This window comes from Leptonychotes weddellii, chromosome 14 (genome assembly GCF_054177405.1).
Source record: "Leptonychotes weddellii isolate Sample4059 chromosome 14, ASM5417740v2, whole genome shotgun sequence".
Lineage (NCBI taxonomy): Eukaryota > Metazoa > Chordata > Mammalia > Carnivora > Phocidae > Leptonychotes > Leptonychotes weddellii.
In genome coordinates this window covers 37,652,474-37,675,658 of record NC_138382.1, presented here as the reverse complement: position 1 = coordinate 37,675,658, position 23,185 = coordinate 37,652,474, and the positions used below count along the sequence as shown (strand labels likewise).

Here is a 23,185-nt window from a genome sequence, read left to right as displayed (position 1 = left end):
CGCCGCCGGGAGCCGCGGGCACAGTCCGGGGACGCGGCGAGCAGCTTCGGCGGCCGCTACGATGGTGCGTTCTCCGCGGCGCGCGTGTGTGAGCCGGAGTGTGCGGGCTGACAGCGGCGGGGCCGCACGCAACTTTGCCCCCGCGGCGGGCTGAGCGCAGTCGAGCCTCGGCGGCTGTCCGCCCGCCGCCCTGCCTTTCTGATTTTTATTTTTGGGGGGAGGTGGGAGCTACTTTGGGGCCACTTTGGCTCTTGGAAGTGTGTTTCGGGGGCTCTGCGAGGCTGGCCTCGCCGATCGCGTGGGGCTTTTCGCTGGGGGTGCGGGGTGCCTTAAGTTATGGATGCCTCGGCGTGTTTTCCTGCGGGCGTGTGTGTGTGTGTGACGACGTCTCATTTTTGTTGTGCACGAACCCAGTGCTAAGAGCACGGGAGTTTGTGCCCATCAGCAGAGGCTGCCTGTAGTTTCATTCCGCCTGGCACAGCGCTCCACACGTACGCACACACACACGTACACAAAGACTTCCTCGGCGTGTGCCTGTCGCCGCGGTACTTTCAGGGAGGGGGCTCACCAGAATCCCCCCTCGGGGTCCCGGCTACCTCCCTTCCCACGCCGGGAAACCGCCCCGGCATCGCCTCCTAATTGTCTTCTAATTTGTTTCCGATGCATTTGTTGTCGGGCTTGTAGTGGCTGAGTGTGCTCTCCCACTTCCCCCCCACCCCCCGACCCCCGGACCCCCTTCCCGACTGGGGGCAACATTCCGTTACAATCCCCGCCGGTGTGGATGCGGGGCGCCGGGAGCCGGGCGGGCCGGGTGGGATGTGTTTGGGGGTGTGGGGTGTGCGCGCCCACGCGCGTGAAACGTGGATGCAGAGGGCACCGCCGTTTCCTTTTATGTGCGTTTCAAGAAGGAGGAAAAAAAATGTCAGGCGCAATGTTCAGTGTCGAACGGTCGCCTTCCTGTTGTTCACGGCTGTCTCTCCTCCCCCTGCCCGCAGTGTGCCGTGCAGGTGAAGCTGGAGCTGGGGCACCGCGCCCAGGTGAGGAAAAAACCCACCGTGGAGGGCTTCACCCACGACTGGATGGTGTTCGTGCGCGGCCCGGAGCACAGTAACATACAGCACTTTGTGGAGAAAGTCGTCTTCCACTTGCACGAAAGCTTTCCTAGGCCAAAAAGAGGTAGGGCTCGAATACAAAAGGAGCTTGATAAAAAATGTCTTTGCTCGCGGAGGAAACAATCGCTTGTCCCGGGCGGTCCCCCTGCCCCTCTCCCCGCCCCCCGCGTCGCGCTCGCCGGCGTCGCCTCGGGACCAGGGTGCGCGGCGCCGCGCTGGCCAGGTCCGGGCTCCCGCCCGCGCGCGCGCCACTTCGGCTTCGGGAAAGTCACCGCCGAGAAAGGACCGTCAGGTGTCGAGTGTTTATTCATCCCAAGCCAGCCCTCACCGGTCCTCTGGGGTTAGCCGCGGGTTCTGTGGGGAAGGTGCAATTAGTTGTTGGATTTGGAGGTGTCGGGGGGGTGGGGGGTGGGGCTGGAGGGAATAAACAGCTTGCGCCCTTTTTTTTTTTCCTAGAGAAATTGAGATTTACCTGTGTTTTAGCAAGGAATGCATGGGATGTAGTTATTGTTTCGTCTTGAGAAGTCGCCTCTCTTTAGGGTCTTCTCTGCCTTCCACTGGGTGCCGGTTGTCACAGATTTTCCTTTCTGTGGGTTAGCCACCCCTACCCGGCACCATCAGCATTTTCTGCTTAGTCGGGGCGAGGCGGGGGGGGGGGGGGGGGCGCGGCTTACTCGTCCCTAGCCCCCGATGGCACTTGATTGCTCCTTCGATTTTTGAGCAGCGTTCCGAAGTCTCTGCCCCATGGGATCTGCCGGGAAGAGGGTCCCTGCAAAGGTCGAAGCTAAGTTTCAGAGGAACGATGTGGTCCTGCCTTCTGCTTCAGTCCTTCCCCACCTTGGTTTTTAGCCTGGCACTCTGGTTTGCATAATCCAGCTCAGCCCCTCTGCTCCCAAACATTTTCCATAAAGGGCAGGACAGTTTTGAAAAAAAGAAACGGGGTGTTATTTTGGAAGAAATTTAAAGAGGGTTTGAGAAATCCGATTTCTATTCCCTTCAGCCTCCTGAAAGCTACTGTCTGGTTGTTTTAGTTGGATTAGTGGAGGTAACAGTACAAATACAATAAGGTGCTTTGTTTGTGGCAGGTTTATTTATCTAACTCGACACAATGGTTAGTAGTTATCTTCCATTTGATCCGTAATCTTTATTGGCATCTAGAACTCCTGCAGTTTCTTAGAGTAACATCATAATAAATCCATTCTGCTTAGAGCTACTGGAAATTATTGAGCATTGAGGAGCTGAATAAAGAAAGGAGAAATGCTGTGTGCCTTCGAGGTGGCAGAGGTTTGTGTTGATGCTTAGTTTTGTTTCCAGAGCTCATGTAATGGGTTGTAAGATTGTATGTTTTGCCTTTAGTGGTTTGTTGTATAGCTCTTCTTGAAAACTTGAACAGTTGAATTTGATGGGCTTTGCTGGATGGTTAATAAATGAATCCAGCCTCTAATAGAGGGGTAGGAATATGCATGGCCTCTAGGAAATAACATTTCGATTTTGTTAGCCTTTTAGATCAGAATATAGCCAGAGATCTTTTACTTCATATGTCCTCACCACTGTAATTAGGATGAGGATTGTCAAGTTTCTGTCACTGTGTGAGGGTGGGTGTGATGCTTTTTCCTCTCCCTCTCCTCACCGCAGAGGAGTTTAAACAAAAGAAACCACCTTCTAAGATCCTTGGTATCCACTGTTAGGACTACTTGGCTGCTACTCACTTCGAAATGAAATACATGGAACAAAAAAAGCAATATTTATTGTATTAGGAAAACTAAGTCAGTTGGCAGAAGATGTAGCTCTTAAGATAACTTTGTTTAGGCGCCTTAACAATCAAGCAATTGGCATTATGAAATTAAAGATGACCAACCTCCCCAGATTTCACCACTGTTTCTGTGCTTCAGTGTGTCTGTGGAGATGTTCCCCTGCATTTCCCCTACTTAATGATTTTCTGTCCAGCCCGAGGGAACATGAGGGTGCTGCCCGGCAAAGCCCACACCTGGGAGTTGTTGCTAGGCGTGGTAAGCTGCTTGATAACAACTGATGTCTTAGGCCTCTCTACTGAGAGATGCCTGCTTGCTGGTTGGGCTCTTCAATTTTTTATTTTCAACTGTGGAGTTTCTTTATGTAGTCTATAAGCCATTGTTTTAAAATGTTTATTTTTGGATTTTTATTTGTATGTGTGCTTCCCACGATGTGACAAGTCCTGGGAAAAATGCCAGTTTACATAGCCCAGGAGAGACCTTGTCATACTGTAATTACACATGATTCAGATTGCAAGAGAAGGTTTCTCTGTTCATTGGGAATAGTTAGTTGTAAATTCAAGTAACACCAAACATGCCACTTAATCCTGGGACTTATTTTTGGGCTTATAACATCTTTCAAAATGATAAGAATAAATACAGAATAAGGATGCCAGGCATTGCAGAGTCTACTTCTGTACCTTTTAAGGTGCTGTATTTGCCATTTTATAGATCTGTAAGTGAGAAATTGGAAAATGGGAGAAACTGCAAGAATGGCTTTGTGAAAAACCTGAGTTACAAGATACTTAAAAGAAATGCACATATGCCAAGCTGTAAGTGGCTATTGATAATGACAGGTTAAATCACTTTCACTATATACAGTAGCTGATAAACAGAAGTGGACCTTCGCACTGAGGGTGAACTGCTCAGCCACGAAGATGGATGAGTCCTTAGTTTTGTAAATCTTTGGTTTGGAAAAGCAAATTGATTTTCAGGTGGATTTCCTTTATTTCACAGTAATATCATGAGAACTTGTAGAGGAAGAAATTCCAGTATTTTCAACTTGTTGCCTAATGAGAATTACATGCACCATTTCAGAATTGAGCTAATTGGACTTGAATTAATGAGGGCTTACTCTGTCCCGAAGATGGGTTGGAGATTTTCAACTTAAAATTACTAGCACAGAGTCCTAGAAGAGAGATTTTGATGAGATAGTGAAGCCTGGAATATCCATTAGCCGGTACAGAATAGGCAGGTCAGAGTATAATGCATTTTAAAACTATCTACTGCAAAAAAAGACCATATCTTATTTACTAGTACCAAAGATTATAATAGTCTGATATGACTGAAATGGTCACATTCAAAACATTTCATTTAAAATATTAATGTTTTCATTTTCAGTATGATGTGAATTTGAGTGAACTTTCTTTCCAATTACAGCCATTCTTAACTATTGCAGTCTGTTCCACTGACATTTATAATATGAAATCTGTTGCTTATTATTTTATGTAAGCTTATTTGGCCACTGGTATGATTTGATAGCTTCTTATTTGTAGCCATAGTCCTTTGAGTGGGCAGATAAAGCATAATAAATCCACACTTAGAACTTTCCTTTGATTTAAATGGTTGAGCTCAGCGTTACTGCGTAGTTCTGATTTGTGTTAAGGAGTCTTCTGAAATAATTTGGGTAACTTTTTATCAGGGTACCTAAAATTGGAGACCAAAGTAGTTGAAGATACTGCGTGCACCTGGTGTGTTTTCTCTTCTGAGGTATTTAAAAGGTTTCAGGAAAAAATAAAGATGGGTAACTATTCTGATACATTCAGTGAGTGTTAGAAGATTTGTGTAGAATTCTGTATGGAATTAAGATGACCACTGACAGCAGTTCTACTACGTGGCATTTTGAAGCGACATACGGCATAATTTTCCAAGGCACTTAAAAGCTGAATTATTGAAGGAAATCTCCTATGCTGTTAGTGGGAATGTAAATCGGGCACGGACATTTTGGAGGGCATTTGGCAACATCTATTAAGATTTTAAATGTTTACACCCTTTGACCCAGCAATTTTACTTCCAGGGATTTTCCAACAGATATAGCTTTACAACTACACAAAGTTACAGCATATTTCTTGTGACTTTTTTAAACAGCAGAAATTTGGAAGCAAGCCATATAGGGGACCCCAGCTGGGTACAGTTAAATGATAGTGATCTATTAAAAGGGGGTAAATCAGGGGCGCCTGGGTGGCTCAGTCGTTAAGCGTCTGCCTTCGGCTCAGGTCATGATCCCAGCGTCCTGGGATCGAGCCCCACGTTGGGCTCCCTGCTCCGCAGGAAGCCTGCTTCTCCCTCTCCCACTCCCCCTGCTTGTGTTCCCTCTCTCGCTGTGTCTCTGTCAAATAAATAAATAAAATCTTCAAAAAAAAAAAGGGGGTAAATCTATTCGTAGATGCAGGATGATCTGCAGGAGATACTAAGTGAAATAAGGCAAGTCGCTAAATCAGTGTGATCCCATTGAAAAAAATATGCCTGTACAGATAAAAAATGTATGTGTGTATGTGTATAAGTAAATGAATTTTGGATGAGTGGGAACCCAGCTCCTACCAGTAGTTTTCTCTAGTGGGTGCTTATGGTGTTGGCAGTGATAGGAGGTTGTTTTGTAGTGTCTGATTTTTTTTTTTAAAGTTAATTATATATATTTAAAACATTCCAGTGAGCACTTATTACTTCTTAAGACTAAAAGACAAAGACTAAAGACCCAATATAGAACTATCTTGGGTAGATATTGTTGCTCAGTGGTGAGGAGTTAGGGTTAGGAATTACAGACTTATATTCAAAAGCTGGCTTGAGAGACTCCTTCTGTGATCTTTTTCTTAAGATTTTATTATTTGAGAGAAAGAGTGTGAAAGAGAGCAGGAGCAGGAGGAGGGAGAAGCAGGCTCTCCGCCAAGCAGGGAGCCTGATGGGGGACTCAATCCCAGAACCCTGAGATCATGACCTGAGCTGAAGGCAGATGCTTAACCAACTGAGCCACCCAGGTGCCCTACTGCTTGTGTGATCTTGAGCAAGTCCTTTCTGTGTCTGTTTTCTCACTTGTGTTCTCACCTGTGTTCCTGGAATGATGGAAGAATAGGACCATTACCTCATAAATTGAGGATTAAATATGAATCAGCTGTTCTCAAATTTATTGTTCTGAAGACTGCTTTACACTGTTAAAAACTGCGCCCCCTGCTTGTGCTTGCTCTCTGTCAAATAAATTAAAAAAAAAAAAAAAAGGAAGAAAAGAAAAATTGACTCCAAAGAGCTTTTTTTATAGAAGTTATATCTATCAATATTTACGATATTAGAAATTAGGCCTGAAACATTTAAAAGTTATTTATTAATTTGCTTAAAGATAACAATAATCAACCCATTAAAGGTAGCATGTGAATAGTATCTTAATGAAAAATGAGTATTTTCAAGAAAAAGGAGAGATGTGGTATTTTACTTTTTTGTGTACAAATCTTTTTGATATTTTGAAATAACTGGATCAGCTTATGTGCTTCTGCATTCAGTCTGTTGGGTTATCACACATCATGTAGCCTCTCTCATGAGAGAATGAGTGAAGGAGGCAAATAATGTCTTAGAGTTGTTATAAAAATAGGCAATCCCTGGGAAAGGTTTTGGGGATCTTGGGGTCCCCGAATACACTCAGAGAACGTCTGATATAAAATATTCACAGAACCTGGCACAGATCAACTGCCCTATTAATATGTGGAAGCTGATTTTTTAAAAGCCGTTATTATCATTGCTAATAAAAACATTTAATGGAAAGAGGAAAGAAGTCTTCCAAGGTATTTGCATGGTTAAATTCCATTATAACAATTATCTAACAATTTTTTTCAGAAAAGGAAAATCCAGACTTGGGTTTTAGTGGATATATTTTATAGTTAATATCAGTGTCCAGTTTATGGCATATTATTTGTATAAGCAGAAGCCTTTTACATTTGTTATTTTAGGTGACTCTCTGTAGAACTACCTCTGTGAGGTAGACAGGGCAGGGGTATCAACTGGTTTCATAATTTTACCTTAAAGATTCTTTGTTCTTTCTCTTGGTTCTTTCAAGTTTCCTTCCAGTGGTCTTCTACAGGCCAATTCTTAGCCCTTAAGTTGTTTTTCTGGTTAACTATTACAGATGACCCCTTCTACTTAACATAGCTTTTACAGTTCTAAGATGCAGAAAATTTTTTTTTCTTTTTTTTTTTTTTTTAACTCTCAGTGACTTACGTCTGCAAAAGATAACTTGGAAAGCTTAGATACTTGGGAGGGGAGGAAATGTGAAACACAATTGTCCCACTTACATAATTAAGCAAAGACTTGGTGTATTACTGAACTTTAGACTCTAATATTTATTGGACAGATTTTAGAATAATTTTGATCTCTGATCTCAGGGTTTCTCACTGTCCCCATGGAAGTAATACTGAATTCTATAATTTTTTCCCTTGGCTTTTAAACTTGCTTGATTTTATGTTTTACTCCTCAAACAAGAAGCTGCCTTGTAGAAAGAGAAATTCTCTTGTTTCAGTGATACATATTAATATTCTTTTGAAACATTTTGCTTTGTGTGTGTGGCCAGAGTCTCTAGTTCATCCTCTTCCTTGTAACATACATTTTCATACTTTAATCTTTTATTCTCTTGTATTTTGTGGGTCTCCTTATTCCTGTTGTGCTGTATTCATTTTTGAGACTATAATTTGTCTGGAAAGAGTCCATTGATATTATAGGTAATTCATTAGTTTTCTTAAACTTACAGATATAGAACTTGTACAGTGTACAGTCTGGCTTTTATGAGGAACCCATATATTTTTTACATGCAATTGAAAATAGTGTTATTTTCTTAACTTGCAGGTGTGTTCATTATGAAAAATCAAACCATAGAAATATAAAGAAAAGTTACCTGAAAATTCTTTATAAGAGAACCATAAGAAATATTTTAGTAGATATCTATATCTATATATACAAACACACACATGTTAACTATAAGTTAACCTGAATTCATTCAACAGGTAATTTTTGGAGTTCCTGTATGGCTAGAACACTTTTAGGAGCTGGGGTTACAGCATAAGTGAACATTCCTACCCTCCTGGTATATGGGGAAATACCATCTTTTCAGAGCTGGATTTTATGGTATTACATCGAAAATACATTTATTACAACTTCACATGGACATTTAGATTGTTCTTAGTTTTAATTTGTTATGAATAATGCTATGATGAACATCTGAGACATTGATTTTTATGGTTTTTCTTGTAATTTCCTTGTGTTAAATTTCCCAGAAGGGAGATAGTTGAGACAAGGTGTATAGATTTTAAATTTTGATAAATACATTACCAAACTTTCCTCCAAAAAGGTTGTACCAGTTTATACTTCCCCAGGGGTTGGGAGAATTCCCTTTTCCCCACATGGTTGCCAATACTGGGAATTAACAGTTTGTTTGTTGTTGTTGTTGTAAATCTTTGTCAATTTGCTGGATGAAGCAAAACTTCATTTTTATTTGCATTTATATCACAGTGCTGCATATCTTTAGGTATGTGTATATTTACTATTTGTTGTTTATGATATGCCTGTTTTGTGCCGTTGTTGTATTTCTCAGGAAAAAACACGCAAAAAAACCCAGGAAAATACAAAGGAAAGAATGATATAACAAACATTCACATCCCCACTACCAAGGTTGAATAAATGTTTACATTTTATCATATTTGATTCTTTGTTTTGATTTTAGAGAATTAGGTATTATAGATACAGCTAAAGTTTTTAGATGCTTCCCAATCCTTTCTTTCAACTCTTCAGACTTTCTTCCATTCTGTTTATGTACATTCGCACATTTATACTGCTGCAAGTAATAGTATATTATGTTATAAAATCTCCATGAAGAGTATCATACTGGATGAATCCTTTTTTAAAATTGAGATATAATTTGCATACTATAAAATTTACCCCTTTAAAGTGTAACATTCAGTGGCTTTTAGTATATTCACAAAGTTGTGTGACAGTTGCCACTGTTGAATTCCAGAACATTTTCATGAGTGAATAATTTTGTATCTTGCTATTTCCCCCCACTCTGTGTTTGAACCTTTTCACACACCCTTCATCTGTAGAGAGTCAATTCATTTCCTTTAATTTCTTCTCTTCAGTATTTCATGGTAGGAAGAGGTTCTAACTGCTTAATTTTCTGTTCCCCTATTGAAGAATATAGAGGTCATTTTCTGTTCTGTGCAGTGAACATCTTTGAACGTGTTATCTTGTGCAAATGAACAAGATTTTGGATATAGGCCTGGAATTTGAGTTGTGTGTACGTTTTCATTTGTATTAGACATTGTCAGATTGCTCTACAAAGTAGTCGTGACAGTTTAGACTCTGTCAGGGAATGAGTACATTTTCTGTACAGCTTTGCTAACGTTGGATATTTTCAGATTTCTTATTTTTATATTTAGTTGAAATAGGGTATCTTTTCATTTGCATTTCCCTGGTTTCTAGTGGGGTTAAGCATTTTCTCTATGTTTACTGACGATTTGGATTTCCTCTTTATTGACTTTTAAAAATATCCTTTGTCTTTTTTTAAAAAGAAACTATTGGGATCTTTGTGTCTTTTTCTTATCTGTAGGATGTTAATCCTTTGTTATTTGCATTGAAAATATATTCTCATTTTCGTTTCTTTTTCTTGTAGCCTAACATATGGTATCTCTGTCATACACAAGTTTTTAATTTTGCCAAATTGATCTATTTTGTTTTGTTTTCCTGTGTGGTTTTGGGGTTTTGTTTAAGAATATAATTTGTGGGCTTGGTAATGTGCTTAACCAACAGACTTTATATGTGCAGGATACAGGGAATGGACTGGGGGAGAAGTAAGAGAAAGAGGAGGTCCCTGCCTTCAACGTGCTTGTGTCTTGTAGAGCTGGAAAGGACATTTGAGATTCTTCATCTTTGTTTATCCTCTCTTTTTACTTTGAATCGGAAGCCTAGAAATGTGAAGTGATCTTGCATGTAGACACAATGAGTCACAAGTGTGCTGGTGCAAAAAGATAGCTAGTAATAAATGGTGGTAAATGTTTACTTTTAAAATGTTGAATATTCACTTATATTAGACAAATGTTCAGCAATAACTGCTTTTGTAGACATGATCTAGGATTTAATTAAGTGGTGGTAACCATGGTAGATGCTGTTTAAGAGGGAAAAGGTCTACAGCTACTTTCAGGCAAAATCAGATTTATTGTGTGGATTAATTTAAGGTTTCCTTTGCAATTAAATCATTAGGAAAAATTGTTACTGAGTGGTAGGTATCTCCTGATATTTTGCCTCCCCACCATGGTAGGATTGTAATTCCATAAAGGATCCAGAACATTGTTTTAAGAAATAATGTTGTATCGGGGCGCCTGGCTGGCTCAGTCGTTAAGCGTCTGCCTTCGGCTCAGGTCATGATCCCAGGGTCCTGGGATCGAGCCCCACATTGGGCTCCCTGCTCGGCGGGAAGCCTGCTTCTCTCTCTCTCCCACTCTCCCTACTTGTGTTCCCTCTCTTGCTGTGTCTCTCTCTGTCAAATAAATAAAATCTTAAAAAAAAAAAAAAAGTTGTATGATGTAATCCTTTTAACTTAAGTGTGATAAGTTTGCAGTGATTAAGGCCTGAAGAAGGCTATTATCATTGAATTTCTAAACAGATAAGGCTAGTATTTGGGTGTGATTTAGTTGGTATGTAGTAGTTAACAATTAACTTTTTGGATAAAATCAATGCATCATTTTTTTTTTAAAGAAAATTATGGCTTATCTTGAACTTAATTCTGACGTCCATTTATTTAAAATAATGTTAATAAGTGATTACAAAGATGATAGTTGAATTTAGAGTTATTATCCATGTCAGAAGATTGATATTCTCTGAGCCAAATAAATTTTAAAATATTTAATTTTGCCAAAAGTAGATTTTTTTTGTTTCTTTTCAGCTGAAATTATTAGTTATTTTCCCATCAATACCAGGCCAAATCCTGTGTGTATGTATTGATTTTAAAAAGCAAAATATACGTTAACAATTTCCTAAAATATTAATAATAGCAGTGACCTACAGAGTAGGGAGAGTTAATGTATCTTAATGTATCTGGATATAAATTTAGTCTACATGATGCCTTTAATCATTGCAGGTAGGTTTTATGTCCTTCTTCTTCCCCGTCCCTCCCAGGGTGGTGTTGGGGGAGATTATTATCAGATTATTCTAGGTACCTATTTATTTTGATATACATTTGTAACATTTTGGATGTCCAAAAGCAAGGTTCTTTAGACTTCCTGTTATCCATACCTTTTACCCCAAATACTTCATAAATGTGAGTTGCTGTGTAATGGAAGGTTTCTTTGTATTGAAGAAATACTTTATCTTATAAAATTTTTTCCTTTGTTTAATTTTCTTTCCCTGTTCCTGTATTACAAGCAACTGTTTTGTAATGATTAAGTGAAAAATAGAGTTTAGACTGTTGGGATTTGGTTGCTTTTAGTGGGGTAGTTTATTCAAAATGTTGATGTAGCTCCAAATTGTCTTATCGGAGATGCTTGTATGACTTCCTACCTATGCACAGAAATAGTAAGGAGCAGTGGGAAGCTACTTTCTCATCATATAAACACTGAGCAATAGCACGTGTTCCATGCTCCATCAGTCCCGCAATGGCCTCTCCTTGTATATGTGTCCATTGTTCTTCCTATGTTGCATTAGTTACACATCCCATGAGATGGGACCTGTATTATCATTGTGGATAGTACTCATACCGTCCATCAATGTAGTCTGGACATTGGAAGTTTTTGGCAACAATATAAAGGCAGATATTGCAAGTCAGTAAGAGTTTTAGAATCCCCTAGGTGGTAAATTATTACTCTGTGTTCTGAAACTGATTTCTTCTGTATCTCTAATAATTGACTTTGTGTAAACAGAACCACCACTTGAATTTAGCAGGAAGCATTGTGTTGGCTGAGAATCACATTTTCTAGAATGGGTTTTAGCCTATGTTATAGGCAAAAATGAATTTTTCTCCTTTTCTGTCTCTTCTTCCTTAGTCTTTTTTTCACATACTTTGGATGCTTTTTAAAAAAGCTAGTCACAAATTTGAGAGCCTTGGCCAGGTCTATCACTTTTTTTTTTTTAACTACTTAATCCATGAAATACAACTAACTAGCCTTTTAGCTTTAAAAATAGGAGTCAGATGTATTCCAGAAACTTGTAGAGCAGTATTTAGCAATGCAGTAGGAAAGGCCCTGGGCTGGGAGGCAGAAGGGGTATGTTTGGACTGAATAAGCTCTGTGGGCTTTTCCAGCTTTGAAATATTATTTTTCCTTAGTTTTTTTTTTTAAAGGGTAAGTTCTGAGCATATATTTGATCTAGTGTTTTCCTATGAAATAACTACCATTTATTAGATATCAACTGTGTATTGGTCATCACATGGATAGACACGTGTTGTTGTGTTTAATTTCTTACATTTCATAATGTGCTGGTTTGGAGAATAATTTGAAAAAAGAAAATGTTGATATGAACTTCAGTATATTGGGATTTTACCTTTTTTAATGGTGAGTGAACAGTGAACTGGGTGAAAAGACTCACCTGCAGTAACAGGGAAGTAGGGTAATTAACCACATAGGTGATTACGTTTTTGTTATGAAAAGTTACTTTCTGGTAATATTGGTGCTATTTATGCCAGCCATCAACACTACTTGTAGGTTGGAACATTCCAAGAACTCAAGATACCCTATGTTTATTTGAAACTTCTGCTTCAAATATGGCTCTTGACCAGGTCATTAGACCATTGGGTTTTTCATGAAAGTTAACTGATTTTTTTTTTTTCTGTTTCATACAATGTAGTCCAGACCTTGAGATTTTTGTCACTCAGTTTGTTTTTCTGAAGCATCATGTTTCAGATAACTACTTGTGTTTCTATTATCAACGAAATAATTGGGGACTTGGACTTATCATGTAAACAGGTTAAAATAAAGTACAGTATATCAAATATTTGATCACTCATCATACCTTCAGGGTTTTCTATTTAATAATTCAGATGCTTAATTGAAGTTGTCTTGAAAAGCAATTACCCTTCCACTTTTCACTTATGACTTGCTGCCTAACTTAAAAAAAAAAAATTCTAGCTATCATTCCAACCTGTTAAAGAGAATTGTGAATGATGCTAGAGCCAAGGATTTAATTATATGAATATACAAAAATACACAAATGCAGACAATTTGAAGAGAGCAGCAAATAAATGAGAATTATATTGTAAAGGCTACTCAGTAGCTTGAAGTTAGTGCTACTTGACATAGTATCTTTCTGCAGAGGCTCTTTTTTTTTTTTTTTAAGATTTTTTATTTATTTTTTAGAGAGCGAGCGAGAGAGAAACAGCAGGAGAGGGGAGAGGGTCAGAGGGAAAGGGAGAGGCAGGCTCCCCGCCGAGCCGGGAGCCCGATGTGGGACTCGATCCCAGGATCCTGGGATCACGACCTGAGCCGAAGGCAGACGCCCAACCATCTGAGCCACCCAGGCGCCCCTCTGCAGAGGCTCTTTTTTTGGTTTATTTTCATCATTGATTTTAGTACTTGATTCAGGCCATTATCTTTATATGAGAATGGCCAGAATTGTTCATTACTCACATTTTGAGAATTGTGCGAGAGATAATACATTTGTGAAAAGATGGGAAGAAAATGCTATAGCAAAATGTTAATAGAAGTTATCTCTGGGAGGTGGGATATCAAGAAATATATCAAATTGGCTTTATTCCAAGATTCAGCACCCCCATCTAGCAAATAGAAAGGAGCTTTCAGGAAATGCTTATAAAATTTACTGGATTTTTCGAGCTTTCTTGAATAAGACATATTATTTATGTGAAGGTAAAACTAGATATTTATTTATTTATTTATTTAAAGATTTTATTTATTTGTATGACAGAGACAGCGAGAACAGGAACACAAGCAGGGGGAGTGGGAGAGGGAGAAGCAGGCTTCCCGCTGAGCAGGGAGAGCCTGATGTGGGACTCGATCCCAGGACCCTGGGATCATGACCTGAGCCGAAGGCAGACGCTTAACGACTGAGCCACCCAGGCGCCCAAAACTAGATATTTAAATGTACATATGGACATGTTTACAATACGCTTTTTAGTTTTTTTTTTTTTAAGTTTAGTCTCATTTAGAACAAAAAAATGTCTTTCCCAAGGAACACTTTCATATTTTGTTATTTGAGATTTTAATCACCTTGTCGTTCTGAGTGTCCTTTTAATAGTACTATAATATATGCACAAATGGGACGCCTGGGTGGCTCAGTCGTTAAGCGTCTGCCTTCGACTCAGGTCATGATCCCAGGGTCCTGGGATCGAGTCCCACATTGGGCTCCCTGCTTGGTGGGAAGCCTGCTTCTCCCACTTCCCCTGCTTGTGTTCTCTCTCTCTCTGTCCAAAAAAAAAAAAAAAAAAATCTAAAAAAAAAATGCACAAATGTTTCAAAAGTTGATTGTAAACTTTAAAGAAAACATGTAAATCATATTCTTACCTTTCTTAACAAAGTTGCTGTGTTGAAGTTGTAAAATGAATCAGATTAACCTGATTTATGAGTACATGATTCATGTAAGATGTTCTTTGTAACAGAAAGACAACCATGTTTAATATTTCAGTACAGTGTACATTTTTGAAATACTTAGGAATGTTTTGAAAAGTTTTGATCTTTTTTTTCCTGTGGAGTTTTGATAAGTTTATTAATTAGTGTGTTTATCTTGATGTGTGTAGTATTAGAAAAATTTCCAGAGCCTAAATCTGACTTTAAAAATTGACAGCAAATGAAAGGGCATACTCATGCTTAGATGTATAGTAATAGTGGCAGGAGTAAATGGGATCCGTAATTGCAAATAAAGACCCATTTCCAGTTTGTGTCTTTGTGTATAATTTGGAAGTTAAATGTTAAATTATGAGAAATAAAAAGTACCCAAACAACTACTAAAAAGCAAGACAAAAATAATGTTTGGGGCAGGGAAAGAAGAGGTGGTTCTTTTTGGATGGATGCATACTTGTGTAAACACAATATTTTAGTATTAAAACAGTTTAAATAATATTTCATATATAAACTACAAAAATAACCAGAAGTTTTAAAAATAAAAATTAAAATGTAATTTCATGTTTTATATACAGTAGATAGATTAATATGAACATTCCTTAAACACAACTAAAAGAAATGATTTCTGCAAAATGACGGAGTTAATTTTAGTTGTCTTGAAGGTCTCTTTGCAATCCAAAATTCATCCAGTTAAGTCCATGATATTATGATGTGGGATGTTAATATCTTTACCTTTTTAAAATTAAAATAACCATTGAAAGTAGTATGCGCAAATGCATATCAAAACTGTACATCAAATAAGAATAAGTCTGTTTTCCCTTTGGTTTTAGCTGCTTTTACAAAATTCATAAATGACAGATTAACTCCACCTCAGGATGTGAAATACAAAAATTGATGTTTGTGATCAGAGCATTTCTTTATTAGCTGCTTGAATAAAATTGCCATTTTAAAAACTTTAAGTTCCATTTACTAGCATTTGGAGTAACATTTTCCATGGGCTTCATTTAGTTCTGCTGATAAATTTTTATTTAACTATTTCTATTCCTTTGGAGAGAATTCTAAATGGGATTCATAATGGCCTGGATTCTTTTCTTCAGGATTAAGATGTGTATGAAAATGAGGAAAATAGACTCTTTGACCCCATGATTACAGCTCCCCATATTTCCTTACTACTTTTATTAATTTATGTAGGTGGCTTAACTGCAAATACAGAAATTCAAGTAATTGTTTTAAAACCTATTCTAACTGAATCCTCAGGGGGGACCACACGAAAGCCTTGAGAGTTTGAGTAATACGAAGACTTGGTTTGAGTATTGCAGATTGTTAGAAATTCCAAATTTGGTACTAAATTAAATATACTCATAGAATTTTATTATAGTACAGACAAAGCTATGGTAGAGCAAGATAATGTATAAATGGCCCTTATTTGGAGCATATAGAGTGGGAGCATATTTTGCAGTGAAAGGGGAACTAAAGGAAAAGGTGTTCTCTACTTGTAGACTTGTAAAGGCCTCAGAGTTTTCTTTATGTTATTGTAGAAAGACATTATTTTTGCTTTGGCGTGCTTAAAACTAAAGGGCAAATGATCCAAAAGAATAATCTTGAAATTCAATAGCAAGAAAACTACTTGACATTGTGGGCTAGAGGCCAGCAAACGTGTTGCTTTCATTGAATGCGTGGGAAATGGGGCAGGCCTGGAATTTAAAGAGACAGGGTGCAGTATGCTAGAAAAGAAAAGCCCTCCTGTATGATTTGCCTACTGGGAGAAAAAAAAAAATAGACTTACAGTTTTCTCTAAGGGATCTTTATTGGATCAACCATTTAAGACACTGAGTGAATTTTTCCTAACTCTGCCTCCCATCTCCCTTAGCCATCTTCTCTTGTCTGAAATTGGTGCCTGGTAAATTTGTTTATAACAGAGGAGAAGCAGCTTTTCAAATAAAAGTACTTTGTAGCCTGTTCAAATGGAGTATAATGTAATTCTCCCTGAAATTGAGCACTTATTACTTTGTTTATGTAGCTGTTTAAAAAGGGGGGGAGGGTGCGATGAGGAGTGGGAGGGGGGACTCCTGGAACCTTTGCTTTAGAAATTTCTCTTTTTTTCTGTCTGAGTTTCCTCCCCCATCCACTCATGAATCCCCCTTGGCCCCCTCCCCCACTTCCCACAATCCTTCAATAAAATAGTATTTAAAAGACTTGAATAACCAGTCCTATGTACCAGCTTCTTGCTCGAGGCAATAATGTTGTACTATTTTCAATGGGTGGTCTTGAATCTCCATGGGAGATTTCACAGGCAGTGGGCTCCAAGACCCACTAAGTGTATTATTTTGAACATAACCAGTTAAATTCCCGAGCCATAGACAATATACAGAGATAATTTTACATGATTGAAGTCCCATAGTTAATTACTTACAAATCCATTTATTTAGTTTTATTTGAAGAATTTATGGCTTAAATCCCTAAAAGTGACACATATTATTAACCCAGGATTTGAGGTTTCCTTTTTAAAACAAGTAAGCCATTCATACATGTCAATTCCGGAGTACCCATTTGTGTGTATATTTTAATTCATAGGTGTTTTTTGTTTTAATTTTTTTCCTTTAGGAAACCAACAACTAGTAGTCATTTCCAAATGTTAAGTTGTTGAAGTCCTATTTCTCCTACTGGAGAGGTACTGTAAGATGATAGGATCTATTATAATAAAAAATAGATCAGATAGGTTTATAATCAGTATCTTTTGCTTGTGGCATGGAGCCGAAATGTATAGTAACCTGAAATTTCACTCAGATTGGTTTGGGTTAAACCTCCGTGGAAGCAAACAGGATTGGAATTACAAATTAAATACTGGATTGAGATTGCCCTTTGGGGAAAAAAAAATGTTTCTTTAGGCGACCTTACTTTAAATAAAATAATATATTTACTTATATGTTGTAAATATTGAAATGGGGACTGCTGCTGTCATGCCCATTCCTGCATAACTTAGTTGAAAGTAATTTTGGGAGTTTCTTCCCAGTGTGAACCAGTGGTTATTCACCATTGTGATAGCATAACTTTGTTGGGTCACTGATTTGATGACTTTTTTCCCTTTATTTACATTCTTGAGAAAATTAATTTCTGAAGAATGTCGGATTTCTGTTTCGAGTACACATCTCTTAAGTCCTGAAATACCTGTTTTCCATCGGCTAAGTGGAGAAACGTTTAGGAGCAGGTATCCCAGATGTGTTGGTAAAGCCAGATGATCTATGATGAGAGATCATTTTTGTTTATTTTAAACAATGTAAGTAATTGTAGGTGGAAAATTGCAGGCTTGGAGGAGCTGAGTGTGTTTCTTGTATAAAAATTATTATACACTTGTTTTAGGTCATATGTAAAATGATGTGACTTACGCAGTTTTCTTCACTGCAAAATTCACATCATTTTAAAATGTGTCTCATCAGTTTATGGCACTGACTAAATGTTTGCCTTTTCTTTTTTAGCTCAGGACTAGTCCTTGAATAGCTAAAAAGTTTTCCAGTAGTTTTTATAAGTAAGTTTAAAGCAGTGATAGCCATCTGAAGTTTATCTTGTGTAGCCAGCATTTAAGAGTTATTAAGATTGTCTCCACACAAAAAAGAAACTGCTCTTAGGTCCATACATGCGAATAAAAGTTAAAGGTTGGTAAAAATGAGCTTGTCAAGTAAACTTTCTGACTGAGGAATAATTTTGTTTTCATTATCCGTTCCCTTGGCTGAAAATGAAATAGAAACGATCTGGTTACTAAAGACTGGCGCTGTATTGGATCACTTCCTTGAGCTTTTGCTATGATCGTGGAAGGCAAAGTTAGACAGCTGCTGTAGATTTTGCCAGTGTCCTCACAAAAGAAGTTGTTTAACCCTGTTAGTTTCAGACACTATCATTTCTACTTTGCAGATACCCTTGCTGTGTTCAGTATGAACAATGTCCTCGCTGTGTTAGATAGGAGTGTCTGTGATTGCGATTTGAACTTGTGATTTATAGGAAGGTGGTGTAGCAGAAAATGAGTAATTTTAGTACTCCATTACAACACAGTTTCATGTCTTGGAGTATGACAAATCTCAACAGGTTTGCTTATATTGAGGCAGATTTAAAAACTTAAGACTCTTCTATTAGACTTGGCTTTTTGTACCTGAAGATTGTTAGGGAATTGGGAAAATTGTGGAAAGGTGTGAAAATGGAGTTTGACCTACAATCCATGACAGTTGGGTATTTAAATGTCCTTTTTGGGGCTTGAAGTCCAGAGGAAATACTAAGTCATTGGCTTTAAAATCTCATTTTGGGTAAGTGTCGAATTAAAACAGTACCACGTACTCTCACAATTGATGTCATAGTGTTAAAAATCCCAACGATATTGGGTTCTTTTTGCATAATGTATTTGCATCTTTGTCATAGGTTTAAAGGGCAGGGAAATACTTCGTTGTTAAGGCTGAAGACGGCAAGATTTTGAAACCTACTGCTATGTGATTAAATCAGTGTGTTTGCCCTGAGGCTTCAGCCACTCAATCTGAATTCATAGTCTAAAATTTTGGATTCCTGCTCTGTTTGAAAATAATACTTCTTAAAAATCTTAAGACTCCCTTTGCCTACTCAGATGAAAACTACTGAGGCAAATGACCAGGGTTAAGATTTTCATGCAATCAAGACGGAAGATAATTTCAGTATTTTAAAGAGAAAGTTCACAGCCATTTTACGTAAAATTTTACTGGGCTTTTCGTTAATCTAAAATAACTGGTCTATAAGTACTTTATCAGTGAAAACTGCTCAGCATGTAAAACGAGGGGTAGAAGGAGCACAAAGGCTTCCTGCAAATTAAGGGCACAATGAGCACTAACGGACTTGCCAGCCATCTCCAGCTGTGAGATTATTATCGTTTTTGCAAACCCTTTTCTCTCAAAACTAAATCAAGAATGGTAGAGTCCTGATAAAAAGAAGTGTAGAAAAGCCTAACTAATCCTTAGATGAGTTACTTCAAACGTGCCAAAATAGAATAAAATCAGTTAATAGCATGGATTAAAGGTTACTTTTAATGCATTTTTATCACTCACGTTGAGAATTTTGTTGTATGTTAATGCGTTTGGCCTTGGTTAAAGAAAAAAAAAAAAAACAAAAAAACAACCGGAGAGAAAATATAGTTAAATTTGAGAGATTCCATAATCCACTTGTTATGAGGAAATTTAGTACTAACGTTAGGTGCCAAAATTGACCTAAGAGATAAAAGCTGTGTACTTGAGATCAGAGCTGTAAACAGGTGGCTCCAATTTAAAGCGGTAAATTTTCGGGTTATAATGAGAGGGCTCATCTGTGTACTTCAAGGGTTGATATATTGTATAGATTTTAAAAAACAATATGGCTCTGTGTCCTTGGATAAATATGTACAAGTTGTTCCTTGGATAAGATCACAGAAGAGTGCTAAAATCAGGTCTGGATCAGTGTTTTAGAATTGCTTGATTCTTACAGGTGGTAGAGGAGGAGGAAAAGTAAGAGGCAGGTTTTTGGGTGCAAAGGTAGTCTTCCCCCTGTATGCACATATCTGGGATCTTTCATATCCTGAGGAGACTGTGTCGTCTGTACTTTTAATTCAGAATCACGTGTTTGCCAACTACTTACTTTGTGAAATACTTTTTTCATTTCACTGGCATATTATGATAGAGCTGCCAAAAGTATTGGGTTGAGGAAAAACTGATTTGGCATTCTGTCGTTGGTAAGAAGAATTTTAAAAAGTAACACGTCTTCCTCTTTTTAGGTGCAGGGTGTGTATGTATCAACCTTAATAAAACTTTATTATAAGAACCTGGGCACTGGGAGATTTTATAATCATGTCACATTTGCCACGCCCCTTAGATGCCAAACTGTAAGTTTCTCTAATGGGAATTAGCATTTATTTTCTTGTAATGGGTGTCTTGCTTTTGCTGTGGTTTAATTGGAAATAGCTTGACTGGTACCCTCAGCACGTGTGTGTGCTGTGTATGTCAGGTCCTTTCATGCGTGTGCCATCCCACATAGAGTGATTTTTTCATAAGCCATGTGAGCATTAAGGTCTATTAGTTTACTCAAAACGTACAGTTGCCCATACATAAATTTCTTCTGTTTGATATGCTGACCAAATTTAACCTTATACAAAGCTTCTAGCTTGAATGAGTTTTGCAACATTGAATAAATACTGTACTGTATAGTTACTTATGTGCTCAAGAAGCTGAACTTTCGTTCCATCCCATTAAGTTCCCATGGGATAGTTATTTCTCTGAAAGCAGAGTAATTCTTAATTTTTGGAGGCTTGAAAATGGGGAAAATAGCCATATGCATGAGGGGGAAGAAATTCTAGTTGATCCACATCTAAAAAACAATTCAAAGTACTTGGACGTCTTAAATTCTCTTGGGGGGGAAGAAACCCCCACCACAATGCTGCCGAATTGTTTTATTTCTGTAGTTATGTCTTTGTGTGTTTATAGGAGTGGGAACATTTTATCTTCTGTGTTTCTGTTGAGGTTGTTTTTCAGCAGTGTCCCAAGAAAAGTCCTGGAGGCTAGCTTTGAAGCCCTGTGGACAAGCTGGATATCAAAGAGCCAGAGGAATTCGGCAGTAATTGTTTTATGGCTGGCCAGAAATCAGACCTATTTGTATAGGTAGCACACAAAATAGCTGTGATTTGACAATTTGGTGCTATTTATACCTACCATAAAAAGAGAAAAGAAAAAGTTAAAGGGGTATTTTGGAAACAGGAACTAAGCTGTAAATGCAAATTGCTTCACCATTTTCTCAAAGGAACAAAAAAAGGAAAGGGTTAGGAAGTTTTTATTGAAGCTCTGTTATTGAGGATCTGTCTGCTTTCAAGACATTTAATATTTACTCACACTGAGACTACACTTCTTTCTGTTTTGCAGTTTTTTTTTTTTTTCACTATTCCCATCTGAATAAAGTTATTTTTGTGGAGCAAAAGGAATTCTCTGGAGAGGGACAGTGCAAATCACAAAGTTTCCAGCTCTATCTTAATAGACCTTTAACATTTCATCTTACTGTTTTTATTTAGCTTTGGATAAGAACCATCTGCTGTTGCTAGAGCGAAGTTTTTTCTTTACACATAAGTTATATTTTCAACAAGTAGTCATAGGTTGTTTACTGAGGTGGTGGGTGAGGATTCATGGTATTTCAGAAGTATACAGAAGGAAATTTTCACAACTATTCTTGTGTCTGCTAGAGAGGTCTTTTTGAATACAAAGTGCCTAAGCTGTTACTCTCACCTAGAGTATATTCCAAGCTCAAGGTGGGCGGTGTATCATGGTTTGTACGTCCATGAGCAGCCCAAAGTGAAGTTTGACTGTTTCCAGAATGTCATTCAGACCTTTTGAGGTTGTCAAATGCTTCATTGTTTTGTCTTGAAACCCCCAGCCCCAGAGCAGTCTGAGTCTGGGGCATTGGGGCAGAGAAAAAGCAAACACGTCTATGATTGACTACATTTTTTTTTTCTTTTTAAAGAAACCCTAGAAAATGCCTGGGGACCCCTGGGGGTTTGTCACAATTTAAAACCATTTTACCATTGAAGGCGTTCCAGTGCTTTCGAATTGGGGCTGTATTAATTTGCTTTGGTTTTAATTTTTTTCATTGGATTCTGATCAGTAGTAAGTAGAGTGGCCTTTGGCATGTGTACCTTAATTTTTGGGCGAAGGTGCTAAAGTTTTGATTGGATAAAGAGAATTCATTGAGAGTAGGAGGAGAGAAGGGGAAACTGGTAGACATAAGTCTGGTTTGGGGGACAATCAGTTTTGTCTTTTTTTTTTTTCTCAAATAGACTGTGAAGAGTCAGAAGCGGCTGAATCAAGATTTAAAACATACCTGAAACTAATAAGATACTGCATGTCAATTAAACTTCAATAAAAAAAGGTTGAAGAGAAAAAGAAGCATGTTCTCAAAAAATGGAAAAAAAGGGGGGGGAGGGGAATCTCCTAAAAGCTGGAAACCTAATTGGATTTCAAGATGGATTCCCCTTAGGGAAATAGGTGAAGGGACTTTATAGAGAAGAATCATCCTGGATCGCTGTTACTCATCACCGAGTATGAAAACTCAGGTTGGAGGAAGGTTAAGGACATAGCTTAGTTACAGACCATCCATGGGGGTGGAGAATATATAGCAGGGTTAGGGCTGACTAATGAAGGGTTGTATTTCTAAAGTAGTGATCATTTATTCAACCAACACTGAGCACTTACTGTGTGCCAGGAATTGCTCTAAACATTGAGGATAACAGCAGGAATAGAGGTAATTTTTGTTGTATAGGAGTGCATCAGACTTGTCAAAAAACAAATCACAAGATGAGTGCTTTTATGAAGCTATGAAAACAAAGCTGTGGAAACAAAGTTCTGAGTGACTAGTTGTGCCCAGGTTTCAAACTTGAACTAAGGTGGTGGTGGTGTTGTTTTAATTGCAAGAGAAAAGTCTAATAAAAAAGAGAATGTGTGGATTAAAAAAAAATCCTGACTCTCTTTTAATTTAATAAATTAAAAAAAAAAAAGAAAAAGAAAAATTTTGGGGGAAAAAAAACCAAACTAGGGGCTCCTGGGTGGCTCAGTACGTTAAGCGCCTGCCTTCAGTTCAGGTCATGATCTCAGGGTCCTGAGATCGAGTCCCATGTCAGGAGCCTGCTTCTCCCTCTCCCTCTGCCCCTCCCCCTGCTTGTGTGCGTGCTCTCTCTCTCTCTCTCTCTCTCTCAAATAAAAGCCATTTTTAAGAACTTGTAGGTTAG

The 23,185-nt window shown here is 38.1% G+C and overlaps 1 protein-coding gene across 2 annotated transcripts in view; it reads left to right on the top strand.

The window, feature by feature from the left end:
- MLLT3 (MLLT3 super elongation complex subunit) overlaps window positions 1–23,185 on the top strand; it is a 281,107-nt gene that overhangs the window by 471 nt on the left and 257,451 nt on the right. The window contains exons 1-2 of one of the 2 annotated variants that reach the window (XM_081803021.1): window positions 7–64; window positions 996–1,176. In XM_081803021.1, coding sequence (XP_081659147.1) covers window positions 62–64; window positions 996–1,176 — 184 coding nt within the window. In that variant the 5' untranslated portion in view covers window positions 7–61. Of the gene's footprint in view, window positions 1–6; window positions 65–995; window positions 1,177–23,185 lie in introns of those variants that run through there. The other variant, XM_081803019.1, reaches the window with a different exon arrangement.